The 22,842-nt window shown below is 47.6% G+C and overlaps 1 protein-coding gene across 4 annotated transcripts; it reads right to left on the bottom strand.

The window, feature by feature from the left end:
- Nucleotides 1-531: 531 nt before the first annotated feature.
- Arhgef15 (Rho guanine nucleotide exchange factor 15) lies at nucleotides 532-13,911 on the bottom strand. 4 transcript variants are annotated; one of them, XM_038328959.1, is made up of 17 exons: nucleotides 13,861-13,911; nucleotides 13,382-13,513; nucleotides 11,460-12,118; nucleotides 10,901-11,233; nucleotides 10,602-10,656; nucleotides 8,776-8,834; nucleotides 8,486-8,697; nucleotides 8,240-8,400; nucleotides 7,977-8,129; nucleotides 7,248-7,377; nucleotides 3,876-3,950; nucleotides 3,677-3,769; nucleotides 3,439-3,599; nucleotides 3,185-3,337; nucleotides 2,757-2,839; nucleotides 2,544-2,648; nucleotides 532-835 (listed from the first exon to the last, which is right to left on the bottom strand). In XM_038328959.1, exons 3-17 carry the CDS (start codon nucleotides 12,067-12,069, stop codon nucleotides 684-686), a joined length of 2,535 nt encoding a protein of 844 aa, XP_038184887.1. In that variant the 5' UTR covers nucleotides 12,070-12,118; nucleotides 13,382-13,513; nucleotides 13,861-13,911; the 3' UTR covers nucleotides 532-683. The 4 variants fall into 4 exon arrangements, with proteins under 4 accessions (XP_038184887.1, XP_038184888.1, XP_041910965.1 ...); XM_038328960.1 differs by lacking the exon at nucleotides 13,382-13,513 and having other exon boundaries at nucleotides 13,861-13,910; XM_042055031.1 differs by lacking the exon at nucleotides 13,861-13,911 and having other exon boundaries at nucleotides 13,382-13,782.
- Between the last annotated feature and the right edge of the window lie 8,931 nt (nucleotides 13,912-22,842).

Here is a 22,842-nt window from a genome sequence, read left to right as displayed (position 1 = left end):
AACATGAGTGTTGCTCTCTCTCTCTCTCTCTCTCTCTCTCTCTCTCTCTCTCCCTTTCTCTTTCATGCACACAAACACCACATTCAGCAGAACTGCCTTCCTAGATACATATACACATGGACACATGTGTACACATGTCCTCCGAGACACACTCTGGATTCTTCTGGAACAAAGGAAGTGGTTTGAAAGGGTATAGGAAGTAGTCCAGAAATAGAAGTACTAGATTAATTTAATGCTTTCTATACTCAAAGGGTAGGATCAGTGTGGCTTCTGTAGAACCAAGTAGAATAACTACTGGTCTCTTGGGTCCAAACCACCATCTTCTTTGGCTGAATGGGCTCCTATCCATCCCTGTTGTCTTCAGGACTACGCCAGTAATGCCATTTCTCAATGCATTGCCCGGCTTCTTCTGTGGTGGTAGTCGATAGCCAGGGTCTCAACCTTGGACACTGTGCTATCTCCATTGGCAGCACGTCAAGCCATCCTCATTATTCCCTGCTGTGGGCTCAGATGGCCTGTTTCATTAGCTGCTCGGTCCTGAAGCTCTAGCTCCGTTGGTTCCACTAGAGGTAGTGTTTCCTCTGGCAGCAAACAGACGGTAGAGGGATACGGATAGATGGGCAGACTTCATCTTCTCCATGCTGCTGCCAGTGTCCCAATCTGTGCCCTCTCCCTGGCCTGCGTTAGGGTTGAGGGGTGTCAGAAGTGTCTGGAGAGGGTCCCACAGCCTCAAGAAGCTTCTGATGCTGGCGAAGATGCTTCCTCCTTTCGTGTTCTCCAGTGACTTCACACACCAACTGGGCAGGGAAGGCTCCAGGAAGCCCCTTAAGCCAACCTGGGGAAAGAAAAATAGGCTTGTGGGGAGCAGGGGCCGAGGTCCGGTGGCTGGGGAAGAAGGCCCTCTGGGGTCTCAGTTCATGGTGGGTTGGGGAGTAGTGGAGAAGCAGAGTCGAGTATTCAAACTCAGTTACCACCTCTCCCAGAAGCATCTGGAAGGGGCTGTGGCAGTTCTAGGTCAGGTCCTGCTCTTGTTACTCAACCAGAAGAACTCCTGGGCTTGAGAACTGGCTCAGAAGTTAAGAGAAATTAGTGTTCTTCCAGAGGACCCAGGTTCGACTCCCAGCACCCACATGGAAACCCACAACCATCTTTAACTCCAGTCTCCAGGGACTCTTCTGACCTCGGCTGGCACCAGGCATACACATGTGCACAGACATGCATATAGGCAAAACACTCCTACACATAAAATAATAAAAAGATAAATCTAAAAAACAAATAAAAATAAATCTAAAAAAGAATTCTTGCAAGGGGCTGCAGGATCTTATCTGTTATTCCCTGTGACCTCATTTGTTCCCAGTTCCTCTTCTGGATCAGTCTAGGCACACTGGCCTCCCTGCAGCTCCTTTATGCACACCAGGTCCTGGGCCTTCGCTCAGCTCATGGCCTCCAGCTGGTCTACTCTTCCTCCAGGCACTGAATACTTAGACTGAGCACCCAGTCAGGCTCACACATTGCCTCCTAGTGAGGTCTATCTCACTGGACTATTTGAGATCCTACCAAACCCCAGAACTCTCTTCTTCCTTACTCCTTGCTTTTTCCAGGGCACTCATCCCCTTCTAACATACTACATATTATTTATATCTACTTATCCCATTTAGACTTGTTTTGTTTGAGACAGTGTCTTGGTATCTAGATGTAGCTGGTTCAGAACTCATTATAAAACTCAATCAAACAGAAATCCTCCTGCCTCAACCTCTCCAGTACTGGGACTACACATATGGGCTGTACAAAATGAGCTCCTAGTACTGGAATTCTATTTTATTTCTTTTTTTTTTAAGGAAGGGTCTCATCCAGGCAGCGGTGGTGCATGCCTTTAATCCTACCACTTGGGAGGCAAAGGCAGGCAGATCTCTGTGAGTTCGAGCCTAGCCTGGTTACAGAGAGTTCCAGGACATCCAGGGCTACATAGAGAAATCTATCTTTGGGGGTGGGGGAGGGGGAAGAGCAAAAGAGTCTATGTGACCCTGGCTGTCCTGAAACTCGCTGTGTAGGACAGACTGGCCTTGAACTCACAGAGATTAATAGCCTGTGCCTCTCAAGTGACAGAATCAGAGACCAACATCAGTGCCCCCATGCCTGGCTCACTTAGCCTTTATTGTCTGATCCCTCTGCTAGAAAGTATACTCCAGCCAGGCGGCGGTGGTATGGGCCTTTAATCCCAGCATTTGGGAGGCAGAGGCAGGCGGATCTCTGTGAGTTCAAGGTTAGCTTGGTCTACAGAGTTAATTCCAGAACAGCAGAACAGGTTCCAAAGCTACAGAAAAACTCTGTCTTGAAACCACCATCCCCTCAAAAGAGTATACTCCAGGGCTGTGGGGTGTAGCTCATTAGTACAGCACTCGCCTATAATGTGTAAGGCCCTGGACTCGATCCCGGCACTGCCAGGGGGAGAAATGCTTTTATCAGCAGAGCTTAAAACACTCTGTTTGGCTCATGGTGCTCAATGAATATTTGCTGAGTGAGTACATGAAAGGCTCTCTCACCTTCAGGATTCTTGTGGGGATGCTTGCGGGGGGGCTGGGAATCCAGGCTTTGCCCCTCTGTCTTAGACGGTGTGGAAGACTCTGAGCTCAGCTCCTGGGAACACTCTGATGGAGGATGAGTTACACCACAGTGGAATCCCCTTTCTTTTTAGTTATTATCCCATATCCCCCTTAGGACTCACATTTTCCCTCCTCCTCTTGGGAGATACTTACCACAGTCTTCATAGATGGTGTCTGGGGAACAGGGAAGGGGACCTGGGGTGGGAAAGGCCCCCAGCCAGCGCTGCATGTCCGACCTAGTGGTGAATATAGGAGGTTCACAGGTGACCCAAGAACATAAAATAGGGGTCATGGAGGACAGAGGGGAGCAATAGAATATAGAGAGGTCAGGTGACCGTCCTAGGGTGGCTTGCTTGTTTGCAGGTTTTGACAAGGCTGCTCAGGCAGGCCTCAAACATACGGTCCTCCTACCGACTCCAGTCTCCTGTGTTCACTTCAGATTATAGGGTATACCACTATGTTGGTTTGTCCTCTCTTGCAGTGCCGGGACTGAATCCAGAGTCTCATGCATACTGGGAAAGCTCTCTTCCACTGAGCCACATCCCCAACCCCCAAAAGTGTTTTCTAGAGTCATGACTCACAGTGAGGAGGCTTGGAGTAGCCTGTGGGTAGGACGACCCTGGTGGTTGCTTAGAAGGGAGAGGCGAAATGTAGGGGGTCCAGATGGGTCAGGAACCTGCTGGGCCTGCACCAGGGAGCGATGGGCATAGTCCAGAACCTGCAACCGCTGCCCACTACCCAGGGAAGAGGGTGTTCAGAGGAGAGCAGGTGCGTCCTGCTAGATGCCTCTTCTCCACTCTAGCTTGGGCTTGTTCCCCTCCCACGCAGGACCCACCTCTTGGGCTGAGTGATAAGCAGCAGATCGCTGAAGAGCAGCAGGCAGAGGGGAGTGAAGCGGGGGCGGGAGGTGAAGAGCACGCCCCCCCTCCGACATCCCAACTCTGTCAGCTCCCCCTGTAATTCCAGGCGCCGTGACCAAGAGACCAGGGGTAGAGCCTGAGAGGAGAAAATGAAGGGTTTAGCCTCGCAGCATGGTGAGGAAAGGCAAGACGGAGAGTCTGGGCAGGACTAACCTTGACCTTGTGGAAACGCAACCTTTGGGTGAGGCGGATCAATTCTTCTGTCTGCTTCATGCGCCCCACCTCAGCGCTGCAGCGCTCGATGATCTGGTGAGGGGAACTGAGTCACCAATCCCAGCCAGCAGCCACCTGCACCCTTCCACTTCTCCTCTACCACTTGGCACCTTCCCTCCTCCGCTTCCATCCTGCCCACCTTGCTCACAGCACCCAGGGCCTTCTGGGCGTTCTCCTGGCGACTGGACCCCTCCTCTGTCTGGCCCAGGATGTTCTGGAAAGAAAGAGGGAAGGGTGACTGAGATCCTCCATTTCCCTTAAATTCTGAGACGCTGTGGACTCGGCCCAGCTTTGCCAAATGTTCCGATCAGGATTTACAGGGCTCCCAAGATACTCCTTAGCAAGGCCATGAGACCTACCGCTTACCAGCTGCCAGAGCCTGAGCAAAGTCCTATTACTTGCTGCTCAGAGCCTCAGTTTCCCCACTTATAAGATGCAGCTGATATCTATTTAGCACATTAACAATATTGTGAGGATTCGAGGTGATATTTAAAGAGGACTTAGCACAGTCCTGGGCACGCCATAAATGCTTGGGAGGGGGGTCTTGGTTTTTTTGTTTTTTTGTTTGTTTGTTTGTTTGTTTCGAGACAGGGTTTCCCTGTAGTTTCTAGAGCCTGTCCTGGAACTAGCTCTTGTAGACCAGGCTGGCCTCGAACTCAGAGATCCGCCTGCTTCTGCTTCCTGAGTGCTGGGATTAAAGGCGTGGGCCACCACCGCCCAGCGGAGGGGGTCTTTTTTTAAAAAATAATAATAATCAATAGCCTAACAATATAGCAGGGCAGTTAGAAATGCCTGGATTTCTATGTCTTTATTTTTAGTGTGTATGTTTTTCTGAGACAGCATTTTTGCTAAGCAGTCCTGGCTGGCCTTGAACTCTAAATCCTTCTGTCAACCCTCCGCAAAGCTGGGATTACTTTTGCATGGCCTAGGCCAAATTACTGAAACTGCACCCAGTTTCCTCCTTTATTAAGTCATGTAAATAACGGTTCCTGGGCCGGGCAGTGGTGGCGCACGCCTTTAGTCCCAACCCTCAGGAGGCAGAGGCGGGCGGATCTCTGTGAGTTCGAGGCCACCCTGGTCTACAGAGTGAGTTCTAGGACAGTGTCCAAAGCTACACAAAGACACTCTGTCTCAAAAAATCAAATAAATAAATAATGGTTCCTGCTCTCACACGCTGTACACACCTGTTATCCCAGCACTCCAGAAGCCGAGGCAGATGACTGCAAGTTTGAGGCCTGGGCTGGGTAGTGAGGTTTTAAAAAGATAAAAACAACAACAAAAACAAACGAACAAAAAAACCAACAACAAAAAGGAAAGCCAACTGTCTCATAACAAAGAAAGAGAAAAAGAAGACAATAGCAACAGCAGCATCTAGTTGGACACTCTTTGTACTAAGATTTCAAAATACTGGGGCTGGAGAGATGTCTCAGTAGTTAAGAGCACTGGCTGCTCTTCTCAAGGACCCGGGGTTCAATTCCCAGCACCCACATGGCAGCTTACAACTGTCTGAAAATCCAGTTCTAGGGGATCTGACACCTTCACACCAATGCACATAAAATAAAGTTAAATAAACCATAAAAAATTAAAAAAAAAGAGCATTGGCTGCTTTTCCAGAGGTCCTGAGTTCAAACTCCAGCACCCACATGGTGGCTCACAACTATCTATAATGGGATCTGATTGATGTGGGATGCCCCTCTCCATGCTGTGAATGTTTTATTACCATTATTAATAAAGAAGCTGCTTTGGCTTATGACAGGGCAGAATAAAGCTAGGCAGGAAATCAAAGCAAGGAGGGAGGGAAAAAGAAGGCGGAGTCTGGGAGACGCTAGCTGCTGTGGAAAAGCAAGATGTGAGGTACAAACCACGAGCTTTGTGGTAAACATAGGATAATACAAATGGATTAATTTAAGTTATAAGGACTAGTTGATAATAAGCCTAACATTTGTAATTAATATTAAGCGTCAGAGTGGTTATTTGGGAACTGGTGGGCAGGAAAGAAACCTCCAGTTACATCTGATACCCTCTTCTGTCAATCTTCATGCAGGTAGAGCACTCAGACATGAAAGAAAGAAAGGAAGAAAGAAAGAAAGAAAGAAAGAAAGAAAGAAAGAAAGAAAGAAAGGAAGGAAGGAAGGAAGAAAGCAAGCAAGCCATCTGAGGAAAAAAAAGATTCCAGTACTGCTGGGCATGGGGTGCACACTTTTAATCCCAGCACTCTAGAGGTCTGGTCAAGATCTCTTGGAGTCAGGCCAGGAATACATAGCAACATAGCAGGCCAGCCATAACTACATAGCGAGGTTTTTGTCTAAAAAAGAAAAAGAAAGAGAAAATTCCAAAACTGGAGGGGGGAGCTAGAGAGATGGCTCAACAGTTAAGAGCACTCAATATTCTTTCAGAAGACACGAGTTCAGTTCCCAGCACCCACAGGGTAGCTCATAACTGTCTGTAACTCCAGCTCCAGAGGATCCAGTTCACATTTCTAACCTCCACTGGCACCAGGCACACATACATACATGCAGGCAAAACACATAAATATTTTTTTTTTCAAGACAGGGTTTCTCTGTAACTTTGGAGCCTGTCCTGAAACTAACTCCTGTAGACCAGGCTGGCCTCAAACTCACAGAGAATCACCTGCCTCTGCCTGTAGAGTGCTGGGGTTAAAGGCGTGCGCCACCACTGCCCGGCTCATATAAATCTTTTTCAAAATTCCCATACTAGGTGAATTAGTCAAAGGGAAGTCTATACTTTGGGTTGAAAGGTGTTTCTCTGGCTCAGAGGGTAACAGTTTTTGTGGGACCTACATAGAGAGAATTGGCTCCTGCAAGGTGTCCTGCAATGGCTCAGCAGGGAAAAGCGTTTTTCAGTCAAACCTAAAGACCTATATTTGATCCCCGGATCCAGGTGATGCAAAAAGCAAACTGACTTCTGCACATTGTCCTCTGACGTCCATGTACACACACACACACACACACACACAAATAGATATAAAAAAAATGTTTCGTAAAACCCCCATTTTTCCCCCAGTATTATTCCACTAAGGAACTTTTTCATTTATTTACATTTTATTTAGTTAGTGGCACTGGAGATTATATCCAAGGCCTAGTCTAGTACACTCTAGGTAGGCAAGCTGTCTACCACTAAGCTATAGTGTTCAACCCCAATATACAGCCACCATAAAAATTGAATTTTATAGACACACTATAAATCTATTTACCATGGCCCTTTGAAGCCCGCAATCACTGGAATATCTAAGGTTTATTTTCTCATTCTTTCCCAAACCCACTGCTTGTCCCTTTGGAGATCTCAATTAGTTAGAGACTGAGCCAAAGAAAGTCTAGAAGGTTCTTTCTGCTCCCCAGAGGCGTTTAGGGAGCTGAGGTTGGAAGATGTCTCCCTGAGAGAAAGTCTGTGGTCATGGTGGGATAGGAAGTGATAAGTAGACCAGAGGCCTTGGAGAGAGTTTCCATTGCAGAACTGGTCGGACGGAACAGGCACCAAGCCAGAACAGTACCTGCAGCAGCATTCGGAGCCGGGTGATCCGCTGGAAGGGTAGTAGCAGGAAAGATGGCAGTGGGAGCCGCTCACATTTGGGGAGGCTCTGCAGCCGTCGCAGCTCCGCAGAGAAGCGCACGTTAGTGTCCCTGTCAAGAAAGCCCAGATGCCTAGGCGGTCCCTGAAATAGGGGCCTCCACCCTCCAGCCAGCTCTGGTCTCAGCCTTAACATGACTTCATAGGTTCCTCCAGCTCTGAGATACAGAAGTCCCCCATCTCTGTAGTTCTGTCTTCATAATTTCAATTACCCAACGCCATTAAACAGAACATTCCAGAAGCAACAATTCGTACATTTTGAAATGAATGTCTTTCTGACCAGCAACGGTGCCCTACCCTATCTCATCTGGAACACTAATGATTTCTTTATCCAGTGTATTCATGTCCATGTACTACCCACCTATCAATCACTTAGTAGCTGTCCTGTCTGTCAAACTGTCGTGTATCATGGAGCTGTGTTCTCATAATCTTTAATTTACTTACTAATGTCCACCAAGTGCAAGAGTAGTGATGATGACAATTTTATTACATCATATTGCTCTAGTTTTTCTATTTTATGATTAGCCATTGTTAATCTCACACTGGGCCTAATTTATAAATCATTTTCTTAGAGATGGATGTATAAGGATAGTACTATCCACCGGTGGTCTTGGAACACATTCCCGGGGGTGGGGGAAGCCAGTGTACTCACATAAGGCGGCTATAGGTCTCCTCCTGGTACTGTTGGTTCCGTACATAATCCACGTACACTGAGAAAGGACCAACTGCGTGGGCATGCACCACGTCACACAGGTCGCTGATGTGTGGGGAGGAGCGAACACGGGACAGTAATGTCCCTAGAAACCTGAAAGCGTAGAGGAGGCAATGAATGGAGGGAAAGAAAGTCTGGGAGGAAAGATCTGGGTGAGGGAGAAAGCTAAGAAGGCCCCATTCAGCAGCCCAAGGTCCACTGACCGCTCACTGACACCCTGGACACGCTGCACGTTGGAGAAAAGTGTGTGGTGATCCCGAGGAGTGAGTGTGTCCCGGAGAGCCCGGCTCAGGACGAAGGTGTCGGTCAGTAGCCTCAGGGAGCGTAGGTAGGAGGCCTCTGAGGTCACCACCTCAAACAGGCTCTAGATAGGAGAGCAGGGCCACAGTAGAGAGCCAGCCACTCACAGCAGGCCCCGACTCAGGTCAGTCCCACCCTGTGGTACCCACCTCCTGCATGCGTCTTTCCTGGGGGCTTAGGCTCTCTAAGAGGCCACTGGCTCGTACAGCTGGGAGCTCCTGCCATAGAGTGTTTCGAGGTCCAGGGAGCCTGGAGAAGGTGGGAGCTTCTCCGGGATTAGCCGGAGAGGGGCTCCCGTCCTCGCTCACACCCCATAGCTCCTCTGAGAGCACAGCTGCTCTGTAGGTCTGGTATAAAGGTTCTGGAAGGTAGACAGGGAACATCAGGGAGGGCCAGGGCTCAGAACCCTTCCCTCCTGCCTGGCACAGGAGAGACCTACCGTCCTGCAGGGGCAGCTCCCACTGCTGCTCCTTCAACCCCTCCAGCCCTTCCTCATCCCTGTGGAGGAAGAAAAGAAAAACATGTGAGATCCATTCTGAGTGTGTGATTCTCAGGATAGAAGAGGAGAGACATACAGAATTCAAAAGCACACTGCTTTGAATTTGCGTGGAGGGGGTCCTGAGAGCTCCCAGATCAAACTCCAGATGTTCCTATGTGCCTGGCAAAGCAGGCCCCAACCATTCCTGTTCCCTTCACTACTGTGCAGTCGATACTTCAAGTCCCTCCCTGCAGCTCTCTCACACAGAAGTACTGTCCAGAAAGTCTTCCTTGTGGCTTAGACAAACTCCACATGGTCAAACTCTCACTCTGTGGCTCACTGGCTCCCCTCTCTTAGTTATCAGCCATTCAGCCATTCTCTAGCTAAAAGTTGCTGAAGGAAATATTCTCTCTGTCTCTGTCTCTCTGTCTCTCTCTGTCGCTCTCTCTCTGTCTGTCTCTCTCTATCTCTCTCTCTCTCTGTGTCTCTCTCTCTGTGTCTCTCTCTCTCTGTGTGTGTCTCTGTGTCTCTCTCTCTGTGTCTCTCTCTCTGTCTCTCTCTCTCTCTCTCTCTCTCTCTCTCTCTCTCTCTCTCTCTCTCTCCCAAGACAGAGTTTCTCAGTAGCTATGGGCCTGTCCTGAAACTTGCTCTGTAGACCAGGCTGGCCTCGAACTCACAGAGATCCTCCTGCCTCTGCCTCTCGAGTGCTGGGATTAAAGGTGTGTGCCACCACTGCTTGGCTGTAGTAAATACTTTCTAAACAAATCAGCATACCTGGATTATTACTTCTAATATTAAAACAATCTATCTAAGATGATCAGCAAGACTGGAAAGCATAAGAGATGGCCATGTTTGCCCAATGGTTTTGCTAACAATCATTTTAATTGATGGTTTGAGAAATGGCTCAGTGGTTAAGAGCATGTACTACCCATACAGAGGACCTGAGTTTGATTCCCAGCATCTATATCAGGTGGCTTACAACTACCTGTAACTCAGCCTGCAAGGGGAGATCCCACTGTTTTGGCCTCCATAAGTACCTGGAGAGACACACAGGCACACACACACACACACACACACACACACACACACAATTAAAAATAAATCTTAAACCAGGCAGTGGTGGCACATGCCTTTAATCCTAGCACTTGGGAGGCAAAGGCAGGCTGATCTCTGTGAGTTCGAGGCCAGGCTGATCTACAAGAGCTGGTTCCAGGGTGGCTAGGAAACCCTGTCTCAAAACAAAACAAAACAAACAAACAAAAAGCTTAAAAAATAATTTTAATACAGACTCTCTAGAAGATAAATAAGAAAATTAAAGTAGAGCTTGACTCTGCCTTTGGTTTGTTTGTTTGTTGTTTTGGTTTTTGTTTTATTTTTGGTTTGTTGTTGTTGTTTTGAAAATGAACTGTGATATATATCCCAGGCTGTCCTCAACTCCTGATTTTCCTATCTCAGTCTGCTGAGTGCTGGGATTATAGCCTGGGCCACTAAACCTATCTTGAGCCCAGAGTTTTTGCAATATTATTCCTCAATAACCACATGGAACAGAACCAAGCTTATTCCTGCTTCTTAGAGACAGACACTGAGACCCAGAAAATGAGAATTTATTTAAGGCTTCATAATTAGTAAGGAACAGAGATCAGATTAGAAACCTGGGCTCCTTGTCTCTGGATCCCTGTCCCACCATAAGATAGTATTCATCTGGACTTGAAGTTAGCCTGCCCTTGCATGAAAGGCAGCGTGAGGTGAGGAGAGGAGGAGGAACATGGTTGGGGGGAGTTGAGTACCTTCCCTCCAAGGCCGCAGGAGGAACATTCTGAGGTGCTTCTTCAGGCCTGTCCCCTGGAGAGAGAACTCAGAATGACCAGAGCTAGCCTTCAGTCCCCAGCCCAAGACACTGAGTCCCAGCCCCAGCGAAGACTGACCCCCTCAGCTCCTGAGCAGCAGCTGGGAGAAAAGGGAAAAGCTTGGTAGGGTTGTAGCGGGCCCCTAATCCTCCACACTGTGCCCTCAAAGCCCAGAGGCCACTCCAGGCCCTGTCCTCTCTCCCTACCTTCCACGTTCTAACCCTTCCATGTCCTTGTACCTGTTTGGATCCCATCTTCTGAAGGCAGTTCCAGGTCCGGCTGTGGAAGCTCCCCGGAGGTGCTGGTATCCTGTCTGACTCGAGTCGGCTTGGGGGGCTTGAGGGGAGGTAGGAGTTTGCGCTCGGCAGTGGAGCGGTAAGATGTGAGGACCACTGGAGGGTGGCTGATGACCGGTGGGTTGATGCGGGAGCGGGAGGCTCGCAGTGGGGATGCCCGGCAGGGGACCCTGAGGATGTCATCAGAACTCCCCACAGGCACCCATCGGAGCTCCAGGCCAGGTTTTGCTACATGGCAGACACAGGGGCAGCAAGGAGGGCAGGCCAGGGCAGCATCTGTAGCAGAAGGGATTGTCTAAGGAGAAAGTCCTTGGGACCTTACTCATCCCATCACAGACTCTTCCCCCGCATAAAGGACTAACCCCAGGTATCTGTAGATCTCATCCACCCTGTCTAATGTAGCATTTCTACATTAGAAATGCTAGCCCTTTAGAGTCCCTGTTTTTGAGAACCGAAAACAAAGACGATCTAGCTGTGTTGAGGCTACTCAACATATGCTTACCTGGAGTGCCATTCTCCTGGGACCCATTCCCGGAAGGGATGGCTGGGGGAGTCTCTCTCTCCCCATTCACATCAGTGCCCCCTTGGGAGCATCGCTCCAGGGAGTCTGAGGACTGGGCTTTGCCTTCAGCCCCCCATTCAAACTTGCCGGCCAGTCTGCGAACCGTGCCAGGGGCCGAGGCAGAGCCATCCTGGAGGGGCATAGGGAGCGAGGGCAGAGGTGTTCGGGGAGATCCAGAGGGCTTGGGTGGGGGCACTGGAGAGCAGGGAGGAGCTGGTTCTGGGGAGACGGAGCGCCGGGACACTGGACTGGGACTGGGCGTGCTGGAAGGCGAGTCAGGGGAAGTCTGGGAGTCCAGACTGGCTCTGGAAACTGAAGGGGGCAGGAGGGCAGGGGGCTTCAGGGAAGATGTTGGGGGCTCCCAGAAGATGGAGGTGCACATTGAGGCTGATGCATCATTGGGAATTTGAGGAAGTGCTTTCGAAGGGGAGCCGTTTTGGGGAGGCCCCGGGGAGTGTGGAGCCCGATGGCGAGAAGGGGGGCGGGGGCGGATGATCCGAGGGGGCTTCAAGGTAGGGGGCGTTGCTGCAGGAAGGGACTGGGCTGACATCGTCTTCTGAGTGTTTCCAAGGAGGGAGGTGTACTGTGGAAATCATCCCCTGAGGAGAGTGGAGGGAGAAAGTGCTCCTCAGTGTCCCCTTTCCCCCATGGGTAGACTGAGGCTGCCTGGAACTGTTTTTGAGTCAAGAGCGAGAAGACTGGAAGTATACTTCCCTCCCTTCCTCCTCATCACACCGTCTTCACCTCTCACCCCTCATCCTGCCCCTTCCCGGACCTTCCTGGACAGCTTTTTTTTTGAGATCAAACTTCTGATCCTCCTGCCTCAGTCTCTGGGGTGCTGCCTTGGCCAGTTTCTCTATCCTTTGACTTCTGCTGCCACAGTCAGGCTAGGGGACACAGTGGGGCTAAGAACAAGCTGTTGGGGAGGACGGCAAGGCAGGGTAACTGAGGTCAGTAAGATGCAGAGCTGGGAACTCAGCTTGCTGGTCCAGTCACCTTGTGTAGGAGTTGATGGAAGTTACTGTGCACTGTTATGTAGTTCTGGATGAGAGAGTTGGGTGTGCCCTGGGAGGTATGCTGGGGAGAAGTGGGGTCAGTGGTGGCTCTCGATGTGTCGTGTGAGTATAGTGTGCGCATGTTCTATGCTATCTGAGTAAAGTATGTGTGTACGAGAGTGCGTACACGCACGCACGCACACGTGCAAGCCAGGGCCTGAGCTGAGGGATGTATCACTGTTTCCCTGCTCTAGCTTCCCCTCCCCCTCCCATTTCCCAGTTCCCCTCTCCGGACTCTCCCTTTCCGGATTATTTTTAGTCTCCTTTTCCTGCCATGAAGATTCCTGGAGCCTCTGACCCCAGGAGACCGGAGGCCCCAGCCTGGTCTCTTCTGCTCCCCATCCTCTTAGCCCTGCCACACCTGGGCCTGGTCAGAGAAAAGCTCCAATGGGAGGCTGGGTCCTGCCCGGAAGCCTGGGAGGCCGCCACCACCCCAGGCCAAAGCATTGAACCCACAGCACTGAGACTGAGAGACCTGGGCTTCTCTTCCTTTTGACAAGGAGGATGAGGACTAGAGCTGGGACACAAGAGAGACCCTAAATTCCCTGTATGATCAAAATAGCCTTCCAGGTCCGGCTGAGGTTCTTGAGAAAGGACAGACATCAGGGGCCCCTTAGGTTGCAGCTCACTTGGGGCCCCTACACGCTGCCATGAAGCCCCTCATTGGGCAGTGGTCTCCTGCTCCACAGCCTCTGCCCCTTCAGGGAACTCACTCTTCCCCACCCCAGGTACCTACATTTACTTCCTTCCCCACTCACAACTCAGGCCTTTCACAGGGCCCAGAGAGTCGGGGCCCCAAGCACTTACCCTCCAGTTCCCTCCACTCTCCGTCACCTCCTAGGGCTGAGTGAGTAGGGGCAGGAAACAGGAATCCGATCCTCCTCCCAACCGGACACCACCACCCCCAACCACACCAGGCTCCACATGCGCACACAGGGCCTAGAGGATGTGAAGAATCCGGCATCCAAGGTGTTGGAGGTTAGAAAAGGCTGGAACCCAGGTATGGAGGGAGAGTTGCTTTGTGTGCACACCCTCACCTGCCCTGCTAAGTGGCGGTGGTTCAGGTGAGAATGGGGTGGTCCTGGCAGGCTGGGCTGACAGAGCGCATGCCTATCCCTCTCAGCGAAGGGATGTCTGGCCATCGCTCCTACCACTTGTACAACTGTCTGTCTCCCCAAACTCCAACCTATTGCCTTGATGTGAGCCAACCACACTTGGCACAAAGGGAACCTCTCTTCTTCTCCCTCCCACCTGCAGAGCCCTCCCACCCCCATCCAGGAATTTACCTTTATGGTTTGGGGTAGTTTCTGTTTTCAGCCTATCTTCCTGCCCCTTTGGAGCACCAAATGCTGCCCAGTGTCTCCAAATAAATATCCCTGTGTCTTTGGGGCGGGAACTGAAGGCCCAGATTTCCATCTCCACAGAGGAAGCCAGTTCCTCAGCCCCACCCAGCCATTGTGTCAGGCCAGGGGTAGGAGTGTGGAGGGAGGTGGGGAAGGGGATCTTCAGATTCGCAGGGTGATTTGTTGCTTACTATTCTGCATTCCCAGTGTCTCCTCTGGGTCCTGGCTCTGACTTGTCCCACTGGGAGGTTCCCACAGTGATTGGCCTAGAATCAATGTCTGGAGAGAAGGGGAGACAGGTTGTGGAGTGGACCCCACCACATACCTTTAGTTTGCACTTGGATTGGGAAACGTGTGTGATAAAAACAGCTGAACGGGGTGGAGTGATCCACACCCCAGCCTAGGAAGGAGGCTGGTGGAAGCTGCAGGGACTAGTCCAGAGAGCTCCCCGGCTGATGGCATTGGCATGGGCACACATCCACACACGCCAAGCCAGACCCAGGGAAGAAGAGCCAGCAAGCTAGTATTGAAAGATGTTTTAAATACCTTTTTGCTCAGTGTCTAAAGCCTAATGTCTTTCTAAGGGACTTCAATCTACCCTGTTCCCCAGCCTCTCCCCCCAGGCCTGCTTCTAAGGATCTTCTGAATTGTGCCTGATGCCTGGAAATCTTCCCAAGAAATCTCCCTGAAGCATTCCTTCCCCTCATTCTGGCAGCTGGAAGAAACCCTCTCCAAAGAGGGCTCTCCTGGCCACTTTAAAATTTCGGTCCACTGGCTGCCTGCTGAGGCCTTGTCTCAAAAGGGTGGGGGGAGAGAAAAGGGAACTCAGGTTGAAGGTGTGGGTTAGCAACAGAGCTCCTCTCAAGCACTGTGCGAGGCTCCAAGTCCCAACAGAGTGCTGCAAAGGGAAAGAAACTGACCACGGGGGCTGGAAATGGCTTGGTGATTAAGAGCTCTTCCTAAGGACCCGCATTCAGTTTCCAACAATGCATGGCTCACCTAAAACTCTGGCCACAAGGGATCAAACAGACACTCTTGCCTAGCCTCGAAGGGCACCCACACACAGCATACATACACACAGACACACACGCATGCACATAAATAAAGATAATCATTAAAAAAGAAGAAAGTAAGGACTGAGATGTAGAGGCATTTCATTTGTATTTTAATAAATAAAACTTGCCTGAAGATCAGAGAGTAAAACAGCCCCGTTGGTCAGCCTTACAGACCAAGCAGTAGTAACACACACCTTTAATCCCAGTAGCCACACTAGTTTGCCATAGAAACCGGGTGGTGCACACCTTTAATCTCAGCTCTAAAGAGGGTTATAAAACAGAAGAAAACAGCTCCCAGACACAGTCTCACTCTGAGATTCCTGGAGGCAGGATCACCATTTCAGTCTGAGGTTGAGATAAGAGCCAACGGCTGACTGCTTTGCTTTTCGGATCTTCAGGTTGAACCCCAATTTCTCTCTCTGAGCTTTTGTTCATCGTGCTTCACTGAGAGATGGCTCGGCAGTTAAAGCACCAGCTTCAGTTCTCAGTTCCCACACCGGGCAGTTTACAACCGCCTGCAACTCCAGCTTCTGGGGATCTAATACCTCTGGCCTCCACAGGCACCTGTACTCATACACATATAGCCATATAAAAGCATGTACACACACAATTAAAAATAAATATTTTTCAAAAAGAAAGTAAGAAGGAGCCAGGAATCGTAGTGTATGCCTTTAATCCCAGAGCTCAGGAGGCAGAGGCAGGCGGATCTCTGTGAGTTCATGGTCAGCCTGGTCTACAGAGTGAGTTCCTGGAGAGCCAGAGACTCTGTCTTAAAAAAAAATAAAAATAAAAAATAAAATAAAGTAGGAAAGAAATAAATAAAAGAGGAAAAGGAAAGATGATTGGGGGTGATGAGGCACCCAGCACTTGAGAGGTGCAGCTGGGAGGCATCCTTCCTGAGCTACAGGACAAAACCCTTGCCTTAAACACACAAAAAAAAACAAAAAGCATCGTCCTCTGACCTGACATTTGCATGCTGGCACAAGCCCCTCTAGTAACACAATGATAGTAAGTAAAAATAAACATTTAAAAGGAAAAGAAAAAAAATAAATTGCAATCCACTCTCCCATACCATATTCCCAAACTTCCTCTGTGTGTGTATGTGTATACATGTGTATTTGTGTGTTTGCACATGTGTGAGTTAACATGGGTTCATATGCATGTGGGTGCACATGTGATTAGAAGCCAGAAGTTGACATGGGGTGTCTTCCTTGGTGGTTCTCCACCTCATATATATTGAGACAAGGGCTCTCACTGAAACCCAGAGCGTGCCCGTTCATCTACTCCGGCTAGCCAGTTTATGTGAGGGCTCTCTGGGATGACCCGGCACTCATGCTGACCTAAGCCCAGGTCCACACATTTGTGCAGCAAGCACTCCACCCTCGGATCATCTCTCAGCGCCAACATTCCTCCCTCCCATGGCAGTCATACCTGTACTGTCCCATTCGCTGTATTTACATATTGTGCCATACTTACAGTGAATTCTCTTTATAAGAGAAAGTAACCCCAGCTACAGAATCTTTATTTGTTTTATTTAATAATGTAACGTATCCCAAAAGTTCTGAAACTGGGTCAGGTATACAAAAGGTACTCAACAGAAGCTTAGTTCTTGTCTTTTTTTTGTTGTTGTTGTTGTTTTTTTTTTGTTTTGCTTTTTCGAGACAGGGTTTCTCTGCAGCTTTTTTAGAGCCTGTCCTGGAACTAGCTCTTGTAGACCAGGCTGGTCTCGAACTCACAGAGATCCGCCTGCCTCTGCCTCCCAAGTGCTGGGATTAAAGGTGTGCGCCACCACCGCCCGGCTTTTTGTTTGGTTTTTTGAGAGAAGGCTCTCTCTAAGGTTGCCCAGTCTGGCCCTGAACTCCTGGGCTCAGGCAATCCTCCTCTCTCAGCTTCCTGAATGTTTGGCTATAATTACTACAGACACTCCCCACTGTGCCAAGAAGCTGCTTACCACTTGATGATCTAAGCCAAAGGAACTGAATCTTCACCCTTAGTGTACTTTCTCCCAGCCTTGTTCTTCACCGAGTACCTATCATGTGTGTTGAGTACATGAGTTTCCCATTACACAGCACCCTAGCCAAGCACCCACAGCCCCCGTCTATAGGTGCTTTCAGTATTTCAGGAGAGGAAATACTTCCCCCTAAGATTCTTGGAGACCCCAGCAAGAAAACTAGACACTTATGTAGCCAAGTAAGTCAGGTATTTACTTATTTTGATTGAAATGTTAGGGTTTTTTTTTTGTTGTTGTTTGTTTATTTGGAGATGGCTTTTTTGTTTTACTTTTTTTTTAAGTTTTGCTGCTTATAAAAGTGACATTATAAAAAGTATAGGCTATAAAAGGTATACACACACACACATATATATATATTATAATATATATGTATATATATATATATATATATATATATATATATATATATATATATATATACACTAACTGTCCTAGCACCAGGGAGCTGAGGCAGGAAGATGAAGTTGAACTGCCACCAGGTGGAGTCTGAGCAAGCATTTCAGGTGTTGCTCTGGCAGCTAAATTTCAGCCCATGCCTTCCAAGATGTGGCACCGCCCTCTCTGGTACCATGGCTTTCTCACTGGCATCTGGGACCTTTGTGCTCCTTCTCCAGCTCTTCTCAAATCTGTTGAGGGACTTCAGCAGGTGATGTAACCCTTTTACAATAATTGAGATAGCATGATTGGACTGGAGAGATGGCTCAGTGGTCAAGAGCACTTGCTGTTCTTGCAGAGGACCCAGGTTTGGTTCATGCACATGGTGGCTCACAAACTCCCTGGAACTCCAGTTCCAAGAAATCCATTGCCTCTTTGGACCCTCAGAGCCACTAGCCATGCTTGTGGTGCAAATATATAAGAGAAGGTAAAACAGTCATATGCATAAAATATAAAAATAACAACAACAACAAAAAAAATTAATCCGGGCATGGTGGTGCATGCTTTTAATTACAGCACCTAGGAGGCAGTTTAATCTCTGTGAGTTTGAAACCAGTCTGGTCTGCGTAGCAAGTACCAGGCCAACCTAGTCTACACAGTGAGACCCTTTCTTTTTTTTTAAAGATATATTTATTTATTATGTATACAACATTCTGCCTCGATGTATACCCACACACCAGATCTCAGTACAGATGGTTGTGAGCCACCATGTGGTTTGCTGGGAATTGAACTCAGGACCTTTGGAAGAGCAGCCAGTGCTCTTAACCTCTGAGCCATCACTCCAGCCCCCAGTGAGACCCTTTCTTAAAAAGAACAAAACAAATTGACCTAAAAAATTGTGAGTAGAATTTTTTTTGTCTGCAGAATCAGCATATGTAATTACATATATGTGAAGGAATGAAATGTACGTATGTCAGGTTGGGTGAATTCAGGAGCCATGCACCTGTGATCATATCTTCTCTAGCATGATAGACTTTACCCTTGAGCCATGGGCAAAATAATCTTTTCCTTCCTCACATGGTTGTTGTTGTTTTCCCTGCAGGTAAAGGCATTTGGTTTGTGGCCCTGGTGACCTGGGTTGGATCCCTGGAACCCACATAAAGAAACAACTCCACAAAGTCATCCTCTGACCTCCACATGCATGCTGTGCATTTGTCTTTGTGTGCACACACACAAAAATATTGTTAGTATTATTAAAAATGTTTTCTTGGGCAGTGGTGGCACATGCCTTTAATCCCAGCACTTGGGAGGCAGAGGCAGGCGGATCTCTGTGAGTTCAAGGCCAGCCTGGTCTACAAAGCAGAGTTCCAGGACAGCCAGAGCTACACAGAGAAATCCTGTCTTGAAAAAAAAAAAGTTCAAAAGAGCAACAGGCTTCAAAGACCAGGAGTGGAACGTTACACTTCAAAAATGATGTATTTGACCAGCCATGGTGGCACATGTTTTTAATCCCAGCACTCAAGCGGCCAAGAGGCAGAGGCAGGAGGATCTCTGCGAGTTTGAGGCCAGCCTGGTCTATATTGTGAGTTCCTGGGCAGCCAGGGATATTCAGAGAGAATCTGTCAGGAAAAAAAAAAAAGGCATATGCTTGGGTGTCAGGTTGAAGAGGGTAAACATCTGATGGTTAATCTTGTCAACTGTGGATTGAGATTCTTGCCCTGTGGACTGAGATTCTGGACTGAATTTTTTAAGTCATTTTCTCTGCTTCCTGACCAGCCTTGCCTGTCAAGATGGACTCTGTCCCTTAAGCCATGATCTTGAATGCACCTTTCCTTCCTTAATTTGTTTTGTTTTGTTTTGTGAGTTACGTGGTCACAGCAAGGAGAAAAGTAACCAGAGAATGGTCTAAAGTTGGAAGCCTGCATCTTGTGATGGCTTTTAATTTTCTGCAATGCTAGTGGTGGAACACAGTGCTTTGCACACTCTGGGCAGAGTGCTCTAACAAGGATTTACACACCAGCTTCTCTTTTTCTAAGACAGAATCTCACTATGTAGCTCTGGCTGTCCTTAAACTCACTCTCTCTCTCTCTCTCTCTCTCTCTCTCTCTCTCTCTCTCTCTCTCTCTCTCTCTCTCTCTCTCTCTCTCTCTCTCTCTCTCTCTCTCTCTCTTTCTTGTTCTGTGTGAGGGTGCCAAATCCCCTGGAACTGGAGTTACAGACAGTTGTGAGCTGCCATGTGAGTGGACTTGAACCCAGGTCCATCTGGAAGAGCAGTCACTGCTCTTAACCACTGAGCCATCTCTCCAGGCCCAGGTAGCAGCTTCTTAAAAAGCTAAGCACATCAGCCCAACATAGATGTAGTATGGAGGGCCTTGGACTTTCCACAGGACGGGTGTATTCCTTTCTCTTAGGATTGGAGGGGGGAGGGGGGAGGGCGGGTGGAGGCAATGGGAGGGGACTGGGAAGAGGGGAGGGAGTGGGAATTTGAATTATTTTTAAGTAATAAAAAAAAAAAGCTAAGCACAGTGTGAAGTGTCTGGTCCATCTACCCCAGAGTCATGGCAATGCTGACAACTGCTTTCCCCCCCCTCCCTTTGGGTACTGGTTGAAGAAAGGTCTTTGTCATCCAGGAGCTGCTAGAGTGGACCTTGCCTTCCACTTCCTGTGGTTCTCTACCTTATCATCCAGGAAGAAGGAAGAAACAGGAGTGTCCCCTGCTGATCACAGAGGCCCTTTCCAAGGGATTTGTATTCTCTCTAAGGCTACAAGGCTAGATTGCTGATCTGTGACCATTATGTTGCCTTAATAGAAATTCAAGAATTAGAGGTTGAGAGTAGATTAGTAGACCAGGGCTTGCCAACTTATGTGCAAGCTCCTGAATGCCATCTCCAGCACATAAACAAAACAAAAAGTTCACCCCCAAATATGATCCCAGCACTCAGGACAGCCAGGGCTACACAGAGAAACCCTTTTTAATTATGGCAGTTTCTCAAACTTCCTTTGTTTTTCTTTTATTTTTTTTTAAATCTTTTTAAAAATTTTTTTTATGATTTATTTCTCTTTATTTTATGTTCATTGGTGTGAAGGTGTCAGATCCCATAGAACTGGATTTTCAGACAGTTGTGAGCTGCCATGTGGGTGCTGGGAATTGAACCCTGGTCCTCTGGAAGAGCAGTCAGTGCTCTTAACCGCCGAGCCATTTCTCCAGCCCATTCCTTTTCTTTTTTTCTTTTTCTTTTCCTTCTTTTTCTTTTCTTTTTTTTCTTTCTTTCTTTCTTTCTTTCTTTCTTTCTTTCTTTCTTTTTTTCTTTCTTTCTTTCTTTCTTTCTTTCTTTCTTGGTTGGTTGGTTGGTTTTTTGAGATAGGGTTTCTTTGTGTAGCCCTGGATGTCCTGGAACTAGCTCTGTAGACCAGGCTGGCATTCAGAGATCTGCCTGCTCTGCCTCCTGAATGCCTCTGCCTGCTCCAGGGGACCCAGTTTTAATTCCCAGCACTCATGTGGCAGCTCACAAGCCAATGACTCCAATCCTAGGGGCTTCTGATGCTCCCTTTTGGCCTCTGCTGGCCTTGCATGAACACGTGGACATACATAGACATGAATTTAAAAAGTAAATATTAAAAAAAAATAGAGGGTTTTTAGAGATGGCTCAGCAGTGAAGAGCACTGGCTGCTCTTTCAGAGGACCGGGGTTCAATTCCCAGCACTCAAATGGCAGCTTGTAACTCCATGATCTGATCTAACACCCTGACATACATGCATGCAAAACACCAGTGCAAACAAAATAACATTAAATAAATTATTAATAAATAAATAGATGGGTAAATAGAATAAAATACAAATAAAACAAAAAGGGGCAAGAGCTATTTCTCCCATCCATGAAAATAGAACACCTACATCAAATTCTTCTGTATGGGACACAAACAAACAAAAGCAAATCATCACACATCAACATGATGGGATATTATTTCCTGATAAAAAGAAATGAATTACCAGACAAGTGTGACAGTGTAGAAGGATAATCTTAGCTATATAGTGATACTATCTCAAAAACTAGCAAAAAGAAATGGTATATATCTAACTACAAAATGGATGGAATTGGGCATGGTGGTGCATGCCTTTAACCCCAGCAATCTCAAGGCAGAGGCAGGTGGATTACTGTGAGTTCAAGGCTAGCCTGATCTACATAACAAGTTTCTCGACAGCCAGAGCTATATGGAGAGACTCTATCAATAATAATATTAATTATAAATGAAAATTAAGCATACATTTCTAAATCAAAGAAGCCTATCTAGGCCAGGCATGGTAACCTATGCTTGTAATCCCAGCACCCAAATGACAGGAGAATTTCAAGTTCTCCATCAGTCTGAGCTACATGAGACCCTGTAGGTGGAAGCTGTTTGTTTGTTCCCAGTTGCTCAGACCCAAAATAACCACACAGAAACTGTATCAATTAAATCACTACTTGGCCTATTAGCTTATGCATACTTCTAGCTAGCTCTTATATCCTAAACTAACCCATCTCCATTAATCTGTGCATCACCATGAGGTCATGGCCTACCAGCAAAGTTTCAGCAGGCTCCGATAGAGGCGTCTATCTCCTGCAGCAGCTACATGGCTTCTCTCTGACTCTGCCTACTCTCTCTCTACATCTCTGTTTGGATTTCCCACCTGGCTATATTCTGTTAAGTCATTGGTGGAAAGCAGCCTCTTTATTCATTAACCAATAAAAAACCACATATACAGAAGGACCTCCCACACCAAGACCCAGTCTCAAAACAATAAATAATAAAATATAATAAATGAAATTCACACACACACACTAACTCCAAAAGACAAAGGCATAATAAGATGAGCAAAAGAATATATAAAATATATTTAAAATATATTATATTCAAAATATAAAACAAATATCCATGAGTCCATAATGATATCAGTAATATAAATTAATGTGTAAATAAGTGTGTTATCTGTGAAAAATATCCCATACAGAAGAATTCAGTGTAGGTGGTCTATTTTCATGGAAGAGAGAAATAGGTTTCCCCCTTTTTGTTTGTATTTTATTCCATTTATCTATTTATTTTGTTCTTATGATTTATTTATTTATTAATGTCTTTTTTATGTATACATGTACATGCAGTGCCAGCAGAGGCCAGAAGGGAGCATCAAATGGCTTTAGGAGTGGTGTCATGGTTGGCTTGTGAGCTGCCTTGTGAGTGCTGGAATTAGAACTGGGTCCCCTGGAACTGGCAGAGGCACTCAGGAGGCAGAGCAGACAGATCTCTGGGTTCAAGACCAATCTGGTCTATAGTTCCAAGACAACCGGAGTTACACGAAGAAATATTGTCTGTAAAACAAGCAAAAACAAAACAAACAGACCAATAAACAAAAAATCCAAATCAAATAAAACTGGGTCCTCTAAAAGATCACTCAGTGCCCAATCCCAGGACTCAGGAGAAATAAGCAACCAGAACTCTGAGTTTGAGG

This window comes from Arvicola amphibius, chromosome 4 (assembly GCF_903992535.2).
Source record: "Arvicola amphibius chromosome 4, mArvAmp1.2, whole genome shotgun sequence".
Classification (NCBI taxonomy): Eukaryota; Metazoa; Chordata; class Mammalia; order Rodentia; family Cricetidae; genus Arvicola; species Arvicola amphibius.
This window is presented reverse-complemented; position numbering and strand designations above follow the sequence as displayed.